This window comes from Cornus florida, unplaced genomic scaffold (genome assembly GCF_030987335.1).
Source record: "Cornus florida cultivar Cherokee Brave unplaced genomic scaffold, ASM3098733v1 CherokeeBrave_3.0.0_Hap2_Chr08, whole genome shotgun sequence".
In the NCBI taxonomy this organism is placed as follows: Eukaryota; Viridiplantae; Streptophyta; class Magnoliopsida; order Cornales; family Cornaceae; genus Cornus; species Cornus florida.
Window position 1 is genome coordinate 9,959,766 of NW_026775578.1, and position 19,684 is coordinate 9,979,449.

General features: G+C 34.6%; 1 protein-coding gene across 1 annotated transcript; it reads left to right on the top strand.

The window, feature by feature from the left end:
* The first annotated feature begins 8,701 nt into the window (after nucleotides 1-8,701).
* Nucleotides 8,702-12,673, top strand: LOC132269315 (uncharacterized). Its single transcript, XM_059770466.1, has 10 exons — nucleotides 8,702-8,850; nucleotides 8,941-9,120; nucleotides 9,262-9,743; nucleotides 9,833-9,917; nucleotides 9,995-10,075; nucleotides 10,148-10,267; nucleotides 10,366-10,506; nucleotides 10,645-10,727; nucleotides 10,816-10,888; nucleotides 12,357-12,673. Exons 1-10 carry the CDS (start codon nucleotides 8,848-8,850, stop codon nucleotides 12,471-12,473), a joined length of 1,365 nt encoding a protein of 454 aa, XP_059626449.1. The 5' UTR covers nucleotides 8,702-8,847; the 3' UTR covers nucleotides 12,474-12,673.
* The last annotated feature ends 7,011 nt before the right edge of the window (nucleotides 12,674-19,684 follow it).

Consider the following 19,684-nt stretch of genomic DNA (forward strand, 5'->3'; position numbering starts at 1 on the left):
GCTCCATATTCTTTTTTGGTAGTCTTTATATATCTTGTTAATGTGTTATCTGTTTTTTGAGTATAGAATATTTAAATATCTTGTCAATATCTTGCTATTGTAGGCTATTGGGTTTTCTAAAAAGAAAGATAGAAACTATTAGATATAAGGGGACTACACAAAAGGAGCCGGCTGCAACTCCTTTTTTTTTCACTCAATTTAATAGGAAAAATGTAGAGAGCGTGATTTTACGGGTTGGATCGCTGGCACTTATAAAATGTTTTACATTGCAATTGAAAAACAAGAGTTAAAATTTGAGGAGTAGTCACTTAAGAAGCAAGGAATTACTCTTATCGTGCTCATATCATACTCTTTAAATACTAACCAATATGTGTTCCTTACTTTTTAAACTTAGTGCTTTCTAGACAGTGGCTTTAAATTGAATGTACCCACTAAATGGTTGATTTGTTAAAATAAGCTATATCCTATTATGCACTAAAATAATTGGATTGGTTATGTACTTTCTGCTACAATGGTTTTCACATAACATAATTGTCTGTGTTCGATGATTAACACTCGCAATCAGCATCTTTCTTGAGCCTCTTTGTTCTTTTGAAAGAATATTCTTTGAGCATTTGACTTGACCAATATATGAAAAATGATATATCTCAAATTTCTGTTGTTTCGAGACAGGAAACCTTCACTGACTTCAATTTTTTGTAAATAATGACAGGATAAGTTCTCATCTAGTGAAGATAAAGTGGAAGTTGTTATTAAGATTTTTTAAATTGATGTCATTCCTGTTATTGTGAACTTCAGAAGGTTAGTTTCTATAATCCTCTTAAGAATGTATAATCCTCTGAAAAATACCCCTGCACACTATCATACTCTTTAGGATATATAATCGAAATCGTTATAAATTATAGGGATTATTACACATAAATGGACTTAGGGTATCATATTTACTAAGAGATTGAGTCAAAGTCCCATAGTTTCTTTAAAATGGGTTTGACCCAAAAGCTGAGGTGGCACATGAAAAAATACTGTTTGATATTTCTGTTGCCTAAAATACCCTTCTTCCTATTTTATGTGTTGCCTAAAATGCCCTTTTCTACACTTGCCTAATTTCAAGCCCTAAGGCCTTTCATATTCCATTCGGTGTAACCCTCTCTCACGACTCTTTCTCCCTCACTTGTTTCCTGCGATACAGATACAATCTGCCATGGCACGAACAATCTTCGATCTGCTAAAGGGAAATCAAATACTCAGGCTCAACGGTTCCTCTTTCCCTCTTTGCTGAAACCCTAACCTTTCTCTTCCTAATTTCTGGTGTAGCGGCAATAACTGGACGGTTGTAAACAATTGGGGTTTTTTACCGTCATCTCAGCCTCCGGTCACGTTATAACTCTTGAAATAGGTACTTTGACCTAATTAGAGCCCTAATGCTCTTTCATATTTCTATTTGTGCAGACCCTTCTCTCTCCCATTCTCAAATGAGACCTAGCCCTCACTCTATTGAATCCATCAATGAAAGCCTAACCCTTTCTAAGCACTGATATAACTTTGCCTCAATCACAAAGGCTGATTGTTTGAAGCTTTGTCTTTTGCAAGTTTCACCTTCAGAGGAAAATCGCCCAGGTACTGGCCTTGTTCTCCTTTCTTCCTTTTCTAAACATTCATTGATCTTTATTATTCTGCTTTCTTCCTTCTCTGAACTCTCATCAATTTTCTAATTTTTTCTTCAATCACAGAAGTTATTTCTTCAAGCATAGGGATAAGCCCTAACCCTCTCTAACCCGGGTACTATTTTCCAATTTCCTCTTTCATCTCTGCCTTCCCCTAGAAAGTTGTAGAGTCTCTCTGTAAATGATACTATGTGTTGAAAATTTTAATCAATTAAGTTGTTGTTACTTTCTGCTGACATGATTTCAATTCATGTGTTGTTTACATATTCACTAGATTTGAGGATTCATATGCTGTAAGCTGTGTTTTTCTGTCTTATGAAGTTGCTGGTTTTTTTTATTTTCTTTTATTTATTTATTTTTTTAATAGAAGAATGATTCAGTTTTATCCTTTTTGGTTTTGGTTGTGCTACTGCTCCAATTGGGTGCATACTAATTTGCAATAAAAAGTGGAACTAAACTTTCTTGTTTCTCCAAAGATAAGATTAGAGGATTTTTTTTACTTTAAAAAAAAAAGATAAAAAAATATTAGAGGATTTTTCAAAATAACTGCATACCAGTAATACTGGTAATTTCTTTGTAGTCTCATTGTAAATATGACTATGATTACTATTGATAACTCCTCTGTTCATGGTAGGTGTGATGGCAATACAATTATTGGTTATATATTATGCAAGGAAGTAAATAAGTCAAATCCAAAAGTTAAGGGAAAAATAACTGTGATGTTAATGAGTTCTCATTGGGAAACACTTGCAACTAATCATGCAGAATTTCATAAAGTTGTGGTAAATCTCAAATTTCTGTTGTTTCGAGACAGGAAACCTTCACTGACTTCAATTTTTTGTAGATAGTGACAGGATAAGTTCTCAGCTAGTGAAGATAAAGTGGAAGTTGTTATTAAGATTTTTTAAACTGATGTCATACCTGTTCTTGTGAACTTTAGAAGATTAGGTTCTATAATCCTCTTAAGAATATAATCGAAATCACTATAAATTATATTAACCCAAAAAGACAATCAGAGCTACTTCACCAAAAACCCATAAGCCTGAACTCTCTTCAAGGACTTCACAACTGTGACTAGTACCATGTGATGAGAGGTTATATACAAATTTATAAACTCAATCTACCATATAGCACAAATCCATGTATAATGGGTAAGGCAGTCAAGTAGTTCCTAATATAGTAGTAGTTATGTAAGGAAGAAGCTCTTCAATATTGGTATGTATAGAAGAGACTACGTACCTATGCTATGTCTGACTGTGTAGTTAAAAGTGCTATTTTATAGCCAGAAGTTAGACACATACGCGATAACTAAGTGGTTGCCATAGGGAATATCGGAAAGAAGTAGTACCTTAATCTGCTACAAAATAAGGAACTACGGCTACAAAATATTTGCTACAAGATATGGAGTATATATGTATTGGCTACTAACTACCTCCTGGGACATAGTATGCACTACCTCCAATAATGATACTAACATTATATTTCTTCAATTATTTGGTACAATTTCAAGAATCTTGTTTAGTCACTTTTGTTTTTTTAGATAATTACTCCAAAAATATTATTTTTAAGTTTTCTAGTTAAGTTTAATGGTGCTTAATAGCATGCTTTTTACATACGTGCTTTAATTTTGGTGAGAAGGTGAATATAATGATTATGGAAGTATCAACTAGGTATAATCTCTTATATAGGAATAAGTAGTTGATATATTCTACCAACAATTGCAGTTATCTTATACAATAAATGTGTTAATTATTTCATCTTTGTCTTAGTTTTGCATCTTTAATCTTATGACTTTACTTCTCAATTATTAGGGATTAGATTCCATATTATGCCTATTTGATTACTGAAATGTCACAATTTTCTCCCCTTACCAGAAACATATGCATACTAAAGATTTCTTTCTATTAAAATGTTGAATTCCAAGCGAATAATGTACTTCTTTTGTAGATTTTATACCTCAAGTTGCTAAAATTTTGTTCCAGACATTCCATCAAGCTAAAGTACAATTATTTCTAATAACGTAACAGTAGAAGTGCATGTTATTCCCAGCCATGAAAATAGTATTTTCTCTCTATTTTTTTTTCCTTGGCAAACTAGAAGGAGAAAGGACTCGAACACAGGAAGCTGGCCACTCTATCAATTAGGCCACTGGGTGATACTCTTTTCTCTATAGAATGAACAAGTTGACTGAAAAATAATTTAGGATAAGTAGATTATTGTTGATTAATTAATCTCATTTTGTTGGATTTGTCTTACTAATAATGGTGTCTATGCAAAATTTCATTTTGTAGCATATGTGGATGATGTTTCTTTGTGTATGTTGAGAATTAACAATGTAGGACAAAGGGCTAGCTATGTCATTAAATTTGTTTGCTAGAAGGCATGGACTTTGGTATTGATCATCCCAATCTTTTATAAAAGTTTAAGTCATTGCTTGGACTTTTTAAGTTAAGATGTAGGTTAAATTAGGCTAGAACACAACAATTTTGAACTGTCCATTATTTGGTAGCAGAGAAAATAAGGAAAGAAGAAAAACTTTAAGATTAACAAGTTTCTATAAAGGAGTAGAATTGTTACAAGATTCCATGTTTCCTAATTTCTTCTTGTTTTCCCAATTTCTTGGCAACCAAACATAGGATAAAGTATAAGGACTTAGGAAAAGATTGGTTGAATGGACTTATATCCAAATTTTCAGATTTTCCAATAGTTATTAGGAAGCCTTTTTATGCATAATGTACAGTTTATTGCAAATTTCAATCACTTGTGAAAGTAGTACAGCAATTATTGAACCTTTTTTTACTATTTCGTTGTTATTATTGTATATATGTTTGAATATTGTTGATGTAGCAAGTCTCATGATTGTTTTTTCCTTTATACCTTATGTGGATACATAATTTGAAACTTTGAACTAGCATTTAAAGACATCGTAGAGCATTCCTTGGCAGATTATCCTGTTAATTTAAGTTTTTCATGCGTTTCACCTATCTTTTAGATTTGATATTCATTTGTTTACAGAAAAAGAAGTCAATGGTCCAAATTTAATCAACAATTAAAACTAAGAATCTACAGTCACACAGACACATTTTCTCAATCTTTTGCTCCAACAGTGAGAAGTTGCAAAGCATGACGCGCGTATTTTATTTTGACTAACAATTATGATAACAAGGCTCCAAATTTCCCATCCTCCAGAACTTCTTAAGAACTCAATTCATTTATGCGAACCGAGCTGAGTAATTGGTTTATTTGAGTGAGTCAAGTTTGATCACAACTGTTTAAAAATTAACCAAGCTCAAACTAAGCTCAGACACTGCTTCTAACCAGCCAAGCTGAGCATAAGCTCTATAAAGTTGGCTTGACTCAGCTTGTTTACAGCCTACGAAATGGCTGATCTCATACTTAAATATGTCTCCTTATAGTGGCCAGTTTAAGCTTTCACCATGTCACCTGACCCCTTTTTTTTATCAAATATATATATATATATATATATATATATATATATATATATATATATATATATATAAAGTAGCATTTTGAATACTAAAGAGTTGAACTATCACAAAAATATACTAGGCCATGTAGAAATTCCCACGTCTTGAAGAACCGGCTGGCTGGTGATTGTCCCTTCCACTTCCAAAACCTTTTCTCCTTTTGCTGATCGAAATGCAGAAAGGAGAGATGACCCTGATTGGGTCTTCAATTTTCTTATTGCCCTTTAAGAAAGACAAAAAAATTAATATTTAGAAGTTGGATTTGATGTGACCTTATTTATAAATTCATTATAGGATAAATTATTTAAGCTTGAAACTTGAACGGAGACTCAAGAAAACGTCATCAGAATATCTCCCATCAGTTAACTGGACTCATGTACACATATTTTTTTGAAAGTAACATGTATGTGTGAGATTTGTCAAACCACCAAATTACAAATTCTGAGTTTCAACAAGAGTATATCTAAAGAAAACAAGGGTTGAAGTATGTGATGACCCTGTGGGCGGGTGTGCCGTGGGCGGGTGCGAGAGACACTGTCAGGCTACCACACTGGCGAGCTACGGGTGCACAGTCCCACATCGCCTGGGTAGAGGAAAGGTGAAGTACTTATATGTAAGTGTGTCACCTCCAATTGGTATGAGGCCTTTTGGGGTAAAGCCCAAGAGCAAAATCGTGAGGGCTCAGGCCCAAAGCGGACAATATCATACCATGTGGTAGAGCGGGTCGTTACAAATGGTATCAGAGCCTGACCCAGCCGAAAGTGTGCCGACGGGGACGTCGGGCCTCCAAGGGGGGTGGATTGTGATGACCTTGTGGGCGGGTGTGCCGTGGGCGGGTGCGAGAGACACTGTCAGGCTACCACACTGGCGAGCTACGGGTGCACAGTCCCACATCGCCTGGGTAGAGGAAAGGTGAAGTACTTATATGTAAGTGTGTCACCTCCAATTGGTATGAGGCCTTTTGGGGTAAAGCCCAAGAGCAAAATCGTGAGGGCTCAGGCCCAAAGCGGACAATATCATACCATGTGGTAGAGCGGGTCGTTACAAAGTAGTTTTTAGTTTAGCATACAGTTGCCAGTTTGAAGAGAGCCTTGCATTCCTAAGCATGCTAACTCTATTTTCTTTCATTAATTCTTTCTTTATTTCTTTGTTTCTGATGCACACTTTCTTATTTCTTTACACTTAGAATAGCCTTCCTTAATTTACAATTATAGTAACATAAAAGCTAAAGCATGTGGTTCCTATTTTGTAGCATAACTACTGCATAAGACTCAGCTTAAATGAAGACTGGACTTATAAATTTGAATATCTGTGTCATGTTCGATTTTCTATTAATAGTTAATAAGTTGGTGTATATGTCTTAAGATGACTGTTCGTGTTCATTCTAGCTTCTCGTGTTTATGGTTATCTTGTTCTGAGATTTGTAACTGTAATTCTTGTTTTGCATACTAAATCCTATTTGGTGAAAATTTTTATGATCTTTTTTATATACTTTTTTTTTATTTATGAATTTTAGTTATAAATATTTGTGAAGATCATGACTGAAACAGGATCTCCCTTTGCAGGATTTGAAAGACTAATTGGTAAATTTGGGTTGAACTTTAGTCTTGAACAAGCTGAAGGCCCTTATTATGGATTATAATTTTTACAATTGCAGCACCCTACGGTCTTACCATATTTTAGAGTGCTTTCATCACTTCATACTGGTAAGTCATATCTTTAATTATTTAAATATATATATATATTTTTTATTCCAGTTTTTTTCATGCTAATAATAAATTGGATGTTAACCGCATGAAGCATAAATCTGTCAATTAAGACAGGCACCCAATTGTATATGAAACAAAGTACAATATAAAGTAACAAAATTTATTAATATATAAACAACAAAATTTTCATTTTTTTATTTTTTTATTTTCTTTTGTGTGTGTGTTTTTGTTTTTGAAGGTTGAAAGATTTGTGTAGTTATTCAGTTGTAGAAGCAACAAAAACACTTCCAGTGCTTCCCAAAAATAAAAATCATCATTATCATGGTGTTGTCATAAAACTTTATTTGAAAAAGGATAATTCTTAACTTATTTATTTGACTCGAGAAACTGATGTTATTAATATTTGTGGGCCAATTTGGGTGCTTAATTGGTAATTGATTGTGTGTTTGAATTTTGAATGTCCTAGATTCAAAGGGGGAAGCCACATAAACTTGCACTGAGAATGGCATAGACTTTATAAGTTGTAACCTTCCAGCACAAAATGAGTAGTTGGTAGTCCAAAACTCCTCAATTAAAGGATCACAGTGCTGCTTATTCAGTCTATTAGACAATAATAAAACTCCCAAATATCTTATTGGGAGGGTCCTAATAGAGAAATTAAGCTTTCTGAGAATTAGGTTTTGAGTAGCAGTCTCTATACCAGATCAGAATATGACACCTCTTTGCATTATTTGGAATCAAGCTAGAAATAGAAGTTAAAACTAAATTGAGCTATTGATTCTGTCAGTATTTTAACAGATTCAACATCCCAGCTGCGATTAACATAAGATCATCAACAAAAAGGTCCATTACTTATCCTCTGAGCTGAGCATTTCCAATGGTAATCGAAACCCCCTAGAGTTATTCTCTAATTAAAAATACGAGGTAGAACCTTCATTCCTATAACAAATGGTATGAGGACATTGGATCCTTCCTCCTTCCCTTATTAGGTAAACCATACAACCACTAACATCCAAGGAAAAGAACTTTTCAACAATTTCAATAAAAGAAATAAAAATAAAAACTGTAAGTGTTTTTTTTTTTTCCTTTTATCTATTCGATTGGGTTAAGTGATGCTTTATATATGCTTATTTTTGTGTGTTTTACCTATCATTAACGTGCTTAGTTGGATTAATTCCGAAGAATGTGTATTGAATTAATGAATTAGGAATATATGAGTACTCCCAAGTGCCTTTGTAAGCTAGCAGATTTGAGATTGAATCTTTTCAACATGTAATGTGTAGAAGTGCAAATTGGTAAATTTAAGTTGGACTGTTATGTCCATATATGTGCTCTATCCTTCCTTTTTGTATCTAATGTGCCTGTGTTGGTAATTTATTTGTAGATGTTGAATACCCGGTGTTCTCCAAATAAATTCAAGGAAACGGTTTGCAATTTAAGTGAAGACAAAAAGGTTGCCGTACAAGAGATTGGGTTTGGGTCCCTTTTAGACATCGAGTGTACCATTTTGAAGCGCAACCTGTGCTTATGGTTGGTAGAACACTTTGACCCTAGAACATCTCATCTCACCCTTGAATCTGGCGCTCGGATCCATGTTACGCCAAGTGACGTTGAAGAGGTACTTGGCCTACCCTCGGGAAGAGGAGAAGATGTGCCAAATTATATTGTACAAAGTGTGCATTGGTTAGAAAATGGCATTTTTTTAAAGGACGGTGTAATAGAAGTGCCAAACTTAGTGCATCAATTAGACGTTCTTCCTGTTGGGGATGACTTCAAGAGGGCTTTTGTCCTTTTCGCTTGCGGATCACTTCTAGCACCCATATCGAAAAATGAAGGTTATTGGCAGCGGTTGACAATGTGGATGCTATTAAATCGTATAATTGGGGGAAGTTTGTTTTAGATTGGTTGAAAAAAGGAATTGCGTCCTATAAAGGAAAGGAAGGAAGAGAAGGTTGTACATACATACATGGATGCTTGTTCTTTCTCATGGTATGTTCTAAGATATAATATTTGTAATGTGTCTATCATTTTATTTTAAATAGCTATAATGTCATTATCATAATGGCTTATATGTTGTAGCTTTTCTACCTACACCGTGTGGATGTCAATGGACCAAAACCGAAGCCTGAGATGTCATGCGTACGTGGATGGACCAACAAATTAATAGGCGAGAGGTTGAATTTGGAGAAGCATAAATATAATGGTTTCGGCTTCGGTGAGGTAAAGTTTACAACTGATACATCTGAAGATGCCGATAAGGTAATCACGTCAATTATGGCTTTTTATAATTGGTACTAAATATACGGTTATATTTGCATATTCATAATTACTTGGAACTCTACGGTTACATTTATATATTAACTGATATATATATTTATTAAACTTGTTTAAAATTGTTAGGAGTTGGCATATGAAATTATTAAAGTTGTTAAGAAATGGAAGCAACGGCACAATGTAGGCCAAGGCAGGGGGTCGAGATCCTCAGAACCCAGTTCATCCACACGACAACCTAACCCATCTTCGCAATTGTTTGCACAACACAATCCGATTGAGGAGGAAGATGAATCCCACATACCAGTGGAGGAGGAATTCGAAACCTCCACAAGACAAGCAAACTCACCCTGGCAATCTTTTACAAAACACGATCCCATGGAGGAGGAAGGAGAAATCCCCGCACCAATGGAGGAGGAAGTGGGAACCTCCACAGCAATGGAAGAGGAGCGTGATGTGCAGGAAGCAGTGATCCCTTTATTACGTGTTATAAAGCCTGGGCGCCATAAGGGATCACCTTGGGTTGAAATGAAGGTCAACCGATTGCGTGTCCTTCGTCCAGAAGCAAAGGCAGTCATCTCATATGCCATGGATGAGAGCAGAAATGATGAGTGAGAAATTATATAAATAATTTCTTATTTGCTCTATATTTACTTACTTTCTATGCTCAAACACTTAATATGTTATTGTTTAATTATAGTGAAATGCTGGTGAACATAAATGATATTTTCCTCACAAGAAAAGAGATGAGAACAATCTCTTACAATCATTGGATATCAAATATGGTATGTTCACTTAAAGTTCATTGATTTCTCAAACCAATCACACGCATGCATTAATGGTTTAAATGTGATCATTGTAGGTGGTTGAAGTCTATTGCCAAATGCTCCAGCTGAAACAAAAGCGTAGAGGAACCAAATTTTTCTTTCCGCCTTCGATTGGGGTAACAAATTCTTCTATCTATAGTGAATGTTTGTTTGACACATATTAGGTTATCAATTGTGTGCATTTTCAGATTGAACTTTCCAAGATACCTTCAAAAGTGGTTGATAGGAAAGGTAAAATACAAGCAGTTTGGAACAACTATAAAAGGATAAGGAATGTCGATGATAACAAAGTTTGCCAATTCAATATGGTAATATTTATCGCTTGCAAACATAAATAATTATTATACTTTTATCAAAAAAATATGATTCTAAAAGTAATTAAATTTTTACATTGTTAAATATGCAGCTTTTCTTTCCAATACTTGTAAATGAGAAACATTGGTGCTTGTATGTCTTTAACATTTGCGATAGTCGTATGGATGTGTTGGATTCAAACAAACATTCTTCGCATGATAAGCGTACTCCAGACAAGATGTCAAAAGATTTGGTAAACGCTTATTACATATGAGCTCATTTTTTTGATTATGTATTCATTTACTATTAAATTAGGACGATAAAGTATACAAGTTGAAGAACGTGGTACTGAATTTTTTACTCTAATCATTTATATATTGTGCATTTGTAGGTAATGTTGGTTGAGGTATTCACCGGAAGAGATCTACAAAACTTCATATACAATGTGCCCAACGTACCTCAACAGCCCGATAGGTAATTTTATCACTTAATGTTCCTAGTTTGGTGTACTGATTATGTTCACAATTATAATTAACAGATACCTAAACAGTCTTTTATTCAGTGATAGTTGTGGTGCTTTCATGTTGGACTTCATGGAGAAATGGGATGGTTCACTCAGTCACCCAAAAGAGAAGGTGAAGCCCAATTCTATTTTTTACATGGGTCTTATTTATTTTTTTCCCCGAATGAAGAAAATAACGAATTACTAAATCACACAATCTCCTCGATACTCTTCGTTAATCATTTAATTCTCTGTTTTCTTCTAAACCATTGGTGCATTGTTAATCTAAGCACCCACTGGTCATTAGTCTTCAAAGGAAGAAATGGGTCTTGCCTTTAAAGGTTTCAAAAAATATATTTGTAAAACTGATCCACATTCCTACATACTTTTGTTCAAGGGTTGAAACTGGAGGGTCTTCAATTCCAATACATGCAAACATAATTTAAAAAATTAATGCAACCACAAAATGCATCCACTATAACGTTTTCCTTCCTCTTCACTGCACTCCCCATTCTGTTTTTACACGTTTTCCAGCTTATACCTTTCTTTTTTCTTTTTGCATCTTTTAAACCCATGTTTGTGTGCAAGTACTTCGCTTTCCGATCTCTCCCCGCTAGGCTGCAATGTCGTAGTGTCAATAGCGGGAAGACCAGGGGACTATGGCACGTGTTGAAACAAAGAGAGCGGTAAGCACCCCCTTTAGGCAACAAAATTTTCAACCTTAGAACCCCCTAATGCAGTATACCCTTAATGTGTGCCATTTTTTTGAAAGAGAAAGCATCCAGCTCTAGTGAGTTTTAATCTAACATGAAGTAAGCAATAAAATGAACCATGTAATGAATGATATAGAAAATGTTTGACATCCACTGTATAATGGGTCCTATCGAGTAGAAACCAGCTTTGCTAGATGAGGTTTAAATGAATAGCATATTCTTAAATATTTTCAGATAGTTTTTCATTGTCAAATAATTCAGTATGAGATCAGTAGCTTAAATCATCAGTCAACCTTGTTTTTCCTACATCACCTAACCAATTAGATACGCAAATACTGGACTCCTGTCATTTTAAATGAACATATTGCAGTTTATATGGTCACTTCACTGTACTTAGTGGTGCTCATTAAAAATGAACCGAACACAAAAGATACTGAAACTACGACATATTGAAATGAATGATTAAAAAATTTCAAAATAAATAGTCACTTTAAGATTACTTTTGGAATGTCAGAAAAAAGGTGTGTGCCATTGAGTGTTTGGAATCAGTAAAAAGGGATAACTATTTTGGGACAGGGAGATCTTTCGTATTATTAGATTTGTTTTGGTTTTGTTTATGTTCTGTCTCTGTGCTGATCTGACCAAATTGCTAACATATTTCCCAAGGATGAAGCTACCTGTTTATGCAATATTTCACATATAAAAGTTTAGTATCACCGAGATTTTGTGCATATGCCAAATTCAACATTGTTGAAAAAGTTTTCTTTATCAAATATATAGTTTCTGCAACACTAGATTCCTATCTATTTACACTTATATGTATTCACGCATGAAGTCCATTTCCCTATCCTATATTCATGATTTGTCTTTACCTGGTTTAATTTGCAGGTGGATGTTGATAGATTACGTGCAATTATTGCTTCAAATTTGCTTTCAGATGACAATAACAAAATGAAGGATTTTGTAAAGAACAAAGCACTTTATCCATTTGGTCAAGCATGTTGATTTCAAGTAAGCTTCCATCAGCTTACTTGTGGTTAGTAATTTTTTTTATTTTTTTTATTTTTATGATTCTAACATCACCTCCATCAGCCAACAAGGTACCATTTACCTCAAGGAACCTCACATACCAGTATTTGCCCAGTTGGAAGCTAGAGGAAGTGGGATAGGACGATCGTTGAATTTTCTAAAAAGTGGTACCTGAAATGATGTAGGATATGGGACATTTGTATTGTTGAATAGTGTCATTTTTTTTCATGTATTTTGCACTCTGTTGGTGTTAGCTATTTTTAAAGTTTTAAAGAATAGTAGCTTTGCAACTTTTGATTGTGGATTAGGTTGGTATATTTTTGCAACTATTGTATGGCTTATTATATTGGCATCTACCTTACATGAAATCAAATGAAGTTGCTCTTTTGGGTTCTCAGGAATTAGTATTGTATGGCTTATTATATTAGGGTCTCAATGAAATTTCTTTCACTACTATATTAATGTACTAATTTCAAATTTGATGGAGTTTAAAACTGAAGCAGTTTATAATGAATGAAAAATTGGTTTGGATCTTCCTTGGTTCCATGGTGTCGATAAATGGATAGTTTAATGAATGAAAAATTGGTTTGGATCTTCCTTAGAGAAAACGTGGTACCTTGACGCCAAAAAGAAGTACCTTCAGTTCAAAAAACGTGGTCCCTTTGGGAAAAAAGTAGTACCTTTACAAAAGGTACCTATTTTTGCAATTGAAAATGGTATTACACCCCACATCGCTAATTAAGTTGCACATTACATCCACAAACAGCTCCATTAGCGCCATGAATAAGTGTTTAGAGAAAACGTGGTACCTTGACGCCAAAAATGAGTACCTTCAGTTCAAAAACGTGGTACCTTTAGAAAAAAAGTGGTACCTTCGCAAAAGGAATTTATTTTTGCAGTTGAAAACGTGGTTTTATACCCCACACCGCTAATTAGGTTGCACATTACATCCATAAATAAGTGTTTAGAGAAAACGTGGTACCTTGACGCCAAAAAGAAGTACCTTCAGTTCAAAAAATGTGGTCCATTTGGGAAAAAAGTAGTACCTTTACAAAATGTACCTATTTTTGCAATTGAAAATGGTATTACACCCCGCATCGCTAATTAAGTTGCACATTACATCCACAAACAGCTCCATTAGCGCCATGAATAAGTGTTTAGAGAAAACGTGGTACCTTGACGCCAAAAAGTGGTACCTTTAGTTCAATAACATGGTACCTTTGGAAAAAAAGTGGTACCTTTGCAAAAGAGATTTATTTTTGCAATTGAAAATGGTTATACCCCACACCGCTAATTAGGTTGCATATTACATCCATAAATAAATCCATTAGCGCCATGAATAAGTGTTTAGAGAAAATGTGGTACCCTGACGCCAAAAAGAAGTACCTTCAGTTCAAAAACGTGGTACCTTCGCAAAAGGGACTTATTTTTGCAATTGAAAATGGTATTACACCGCACAGCGCTAATTAAGTTGCACATTACACCCATAAATAGCTCCCGTTAGCGCCATGAATAAGTGTTTAGACAAAACGTGGTACCTTTTTTCCAAAAAGTGGTACCTTCAGTTAAAAAACGTGGTACCTTTGGAAAAGAAATGGTACCTCCGCAAAAGAGACTTATTTTTGCAATTGAAAATGGTATTACACCCCGCATCGCTAATTAAGTTGCACATTACATCCACAAATAGCTCCATTAGCGCCATGAATAAGTGTTTAGAGAAAACATGGTACCTTGACGCCAAAAAGTGGTACCTTTAGTTCAATAACATGGTACCTTTGGAAAAAAAAATGGTACATTTGCAAAAGAGATTTATTTTTGCAATTGAAAATGGTATTGCACCCCACACCGCTAATTTTCTTGCACATTACATCCACAAATAGCTCCATTAGAGCCATGAATAAGTGTTTAGAGAAAACGTGGTACCTTGACGCCAAAAAGTGGTACCTTTAGTTCAATAACATGGTACCTTTGGAAAAAAAGTGGTACCTTTGCAAAAGAGATTTATTTTTGCAATTGAAAATGGTTATACCCCACACCGCTAATTAGGTTGCACATTACATCCATAAATAAATCCTAAAGCGCCATGAATAAGTGTTTAGAAAAAATGTGGTACCCTGACGCCAAAAAGAAGTATCTTCAGTTCAAAAACGTGGTACCTTCGTAAAAGGGACTTATTTTTGCAATTGAAAATGGTATTACACCCCACAGTGCTAATTGAGTTGCACATTACACCCATAAATAGCTCCCGTTAGCGCCATGAATAAGTGTTTAGACAAAAAGTGGTACCTTTTTTCCAAAAAGTGGTACCTTCAGTTCAAAAACGTGGTACCTTTGGAAAAGAAATGGTACCTCCGCAAAAAAGACTTATTTTTGCAATTGAAAATGGTATTACACCCCGCATTTCTAATTAAGTTGCACATTACATCCATAAATAGCTCCATTAGCGCCATGAATAAGTGTTTAGAGAAAACGTGGTACCTTGATGCCAAAAAGTGGTACCTTTAGTTCAATAACATGGTACCTTTGGAAAAAAAGTGGTACCTTTGCAAAAGAGATTCATTTTTGCAATTGAAAATGGTATTGCACCCCACACCGCTAATTTTCTTGCACATTACATCCACAAATAGCTCCATTAGCGCCATGAATTAGTGTTTAGAGAAAACGTGGTACCTTGACGCCAAAAAGTGGTACCTTTAGTTCAATAACATGGTACCTTTGGAAAAAAAGTGGTACCTTTGCAAAAGAGATTTATTTTTGCAATTGAAAATGGTATTGCACCCCACACCGCTAATTTTCTTGCACATTACATCCACAAATAGCTCCATTAGCGCCATGAATAAGTGTTTAGAGAAAATGTTGTACCTTGACGCCAAAAAGTGGTACCTTTGCAAAAAATAACATGGTACCTTTGGAAAAAAAGTGGTACCTTTGCAAAAGAGATTTATTTTTGCAATTGAAAATGGTATTGCACCCCACACCGCTAATTTTCTTGCACATTACATCCACAAATAGCTCCATTAGCGCCATGAATAAGTGTTTAGAGAAAACGTGGTACCTTGACACCAAAAAGTGGTACCTTAGTTCAATAACATGGTACCTTTGGAAAAAAAGTGGTACCTTTGCAAAAGAGATTTATTTTTGCAATTGAAAATGGTATTGCACCCCACACCGCTAATTTTCTTGCACATTACATCCACAAATAGCTCCATTAGCGCCATGAATAAATGTTTAGAGAAAACGTGGTACCTTGACGCCAAAAAGTGGTACCTTTAGTTCAATAACATGGTACCTTTGGAAAAAAAGTGGTACCTTTGCAAAAGAGATTTATTTTTGCAATTGAAAATGGTATTGCACCCCACACCGCTAATTTTCTTGCACATTACATCCACAAATAGCTCCATTAGCGCCATGAATAAGTGTTTAGAGAAAACGTGGTACCTTGACGCCAAAAAGTGGTACCTTTAGTTCAATAACATGGTACCTTTGGAAAAAAAGTGGTACCTTTGCAAAAGAAATTTATTTTTGCAATTGAAAATGGTTATACCCCACACCGCTAATTAGGTTGCACATTACATCCATAAATAAATCCATTAGCGCCATGAATAAGTGTTTAGAGAAAATGTGGTACCCTGACGCCAAAAAGAAGTACCTTCAGTTCAAAAACGTGGTACCTTCGTAAAAGGGACTTATTTTTGCAATTGAAAATGGTATTACACCCCACAGTGCTAATTGAGTTGCACATTACACCCATAAATAGCTCCCATTAGCGCCATGAATAAGTGTTTAGACAAAAAGTGGTACCTTTTTTCCAAAAAGTGGTACCTTCAGTTCAAAAACGTGGTACCTTTGGAAAAGAAATGGTACCTCCGCAAAAGAGACTTATTTTTGCAATTGAAAATGGTATTACACCCCTCATTTCTAATTAAGTTGCACATTACATCCATAAATAGCTCCATTAGTGCCATGAATAAGTGTTTAGAGAAAACGTGGTACCTTGATGCCAAAAAGTGGTACCTTTAGTTCAATAACATGGTACCTTTGGAAAAAAAGTGGTACCTTTGCAAAAGAGATTTATTTTTGCAATTGAAAATGGTATTACACCCCACACCGCTAATTTTCTTGCACATTATATCCACAAATAGCTCCATTAGCGCCATGAATAAGTGTTTAGAGAAAACGTGGTACCTTGACGCCAAAAAGTGGTACCTTTAGTTCAATAACATGGTACCTTTGGAAAAAAAGTGGTACCTTTGCAAAAGAGATTTATTTTTGCAATTGAAAATGGTATTGCACCCCACACCGCTAATTTTCTTGCACATTACATCCATAAATAGCTCCATTAGCGCCATGAATAAGTGTTTAGAGAAAACGTGGTACCTTGACGCCAAAAAGTGGTACCTTTAGTTCAATAACATGGTACCTTTGGAAAAAAAGTGGTACCTTTGCAAAAGAGATTTATTTTTGCAATTGAAAATGGTATTGCACCCCACACCGCTAATTTTCTTGCACATTACATCCATAAATAGCTCCATTAGCGCCATGAATAAGTGTTTAGAGAAAACGTGGTACCTTGACGCCAAAAAGTGGTACCTTCAGTTCAAAAATGTGGTACCTTTGGAAAAAAAGTGTTACCTTCGCAAAAGGGATTTATTTTTGCAATTGAAAATGGTATTATAACCCACACCGCTAATTAGGTTGCACATTACATCCATAAATAAATCCATTAGTGCCATAAAGAGTACAAACTTTATTCCAATCTATCTAACTTGAGGGAATGAGTAATACAAAATATAGTCCAACATCACTTAAAACATTACACATAAGCTAATTTTTTTTTTTTTTTTTATTCTATAAGATATCCTAAAAACAATTATTCTCTCCCTAATAGGTAAAGAAGCTGCTTTTAAGCCAGTTCCATTATGAAATAGTACTTTGCAAAAAGTTCTCCTTACCTGATTTGTGTCCATAGTTCTTCAAAGTTTTTCTCCCTGAACGGAGCTCTCAACGACTACAACTTCCACCAGCGTTCCTTAAGCAATTTGATAGAGTTTTACCTTCCAAGTCTATAATTAGGAGTTATGCAAGCAAATCGTAGCGGGTTGAAGTGAGAGAGGTTAATAACACAAAATATTTTTACAAGGGTTAGCATGAATTTATGGAAGACAATTCACTAGAGTTCGAAAATTTCCTAGTATCTTATTATATATACTGAGGAGATTTCCTAGTATTTTCTTATATATGAAGGAAGAACATTTGATGGTTGAAGACAATGGCAAGCAGCAAAATCCTATACGTCGGAGGGGTCTCATGGCCTCACGAAATGTCATGAGGAGTTTAAAATGGAATAGTTTCAAATATGAGGAGTTAAAAATGGAATAGCTTATAATGCTATAATGAATAGAAGCCAAATAATAGCAAAATAAATACATGGTACATTTGTAAAAACACTTTTGAAACGTTTATTGAGGGAAAAATAAATACACACTTGAACACATTGAAAAATAAATACACACCAAATCTCGATGGAGGTGACGACGATTACATGCCAGGTTAGTTTTACAAAAAAAAATGAACCATCGATGTGAGGAATTATAAATGGAATAGTTTTGAGAACGATTGAGAATGTAAAACAACTACTTTCAATCCATGCATCTCTTAACGAGTACTTTCGTTCTATATACTTTCGATCCATAGATCAACAACTGAGATTTACTAGTGCTAATGTTATGGTTTTGTGCATATGCCATATGTCTATTTATAGAGCCCAATTCATAGACATGTGAATGAATTTTACCCATATCATGATTTGGCAAAAGGGACTTACACATCTCTCTCTTTGACATGATAGGGGTGTCTTCATAATAGTTGTCGTGTTATACACCTAACACCACTATTTTTAACTTTACCCATGTGATGATAAGATGAGAAAGTGGATTGGTTTTGTGTATCTACAAGAGCTGATTTTTTCAGTGAGAGTCATATTCTGTGACTAGCCATGTGATTGAAAAAAAAGCCAAATAATTTGAAGTGGCCTTACACCATGGCAGATAAAGATGAATGGTCACATCATCAAGAAAAAGCCTTAGTGTCTGAAAAAGTTATAAATAGTGGCATTGTTGTCATGAGGCAGAGTATTGACATCCGTATTTGTAATTACAATTTACTAATCTAAAGTTTTTATTTTAACAAAACTATTATAATGTTAATTTATTTTTTAAATAGATTTCTAAGTGCACTTTGATTATGTAGTATCTTTATTTTTTCTCATATTTGATCAAAGCTATTAAAAAATCTATATGTCAGATGTTGCAGAAATGAGAGCATTTCCATTGCAAAGAAGATGCATAAGGATCCAATTGAAGTTATTCAACCATTACTAATGATCCAGACTTATAAGTTGCTTCAGAGTTGTCAGATTATTCAGATACAGGGGATGATGACTTTGTAATTCCACCTTCCCGTTATTGCTAAAAAAAACTTAGTAGTTGAGTTAAATTTTATGCAGTATGTATATGAAATGTATGTATTTTTTATTTATTTTATGCAGTATTTTGTATGAATTCCACCTCCCCGTTATTGCTCAAAAAAACTCAGTCCTTGAGATTTACTAGTGCTAATGTTATGGCATTGTGCATATGCCATATGTCTATTTACAAAGCCCAATTCACAGACATATGAATGAGTTTTACCCATGTGATGATTTGACAAAAGGGACTTACACCTCTCTCTCTCTCTTTGGCAGGAAGTGGGGTGTTTTGCATAATAGTTCATGCACCAGCACCACTATTTTTAACTTTAGCCATGTGATGATAAGATATGAAAGTGGGTTGCTTTTGTTTATCTACAAGAGCTGATTTATTCAGTAAGAGTCCCATTCTGTGTCTAGCCATGTGATTGAACAAAAAGCCAAATAATGTAAAACAGCCTTACACCATGGCAGATAAAGAGGTATGGTCACATCATCAAGAAAAAGCCTTAGTGTTTGAAAAAGTTATAAATAGTGCCATTGTTGTCATGAGGCAGACTATTGACATCCCTATTTGTAATTACAATTTACTAATCTAATGTCTTTATTTTAACAAAACTATTATAATGTCATTTATGAATCAAATAGATATCATCATCATTGACAAACAAAAAGTAGCGAAGAAACTACTACCAAAACGTACGAACAAAATAACATACAT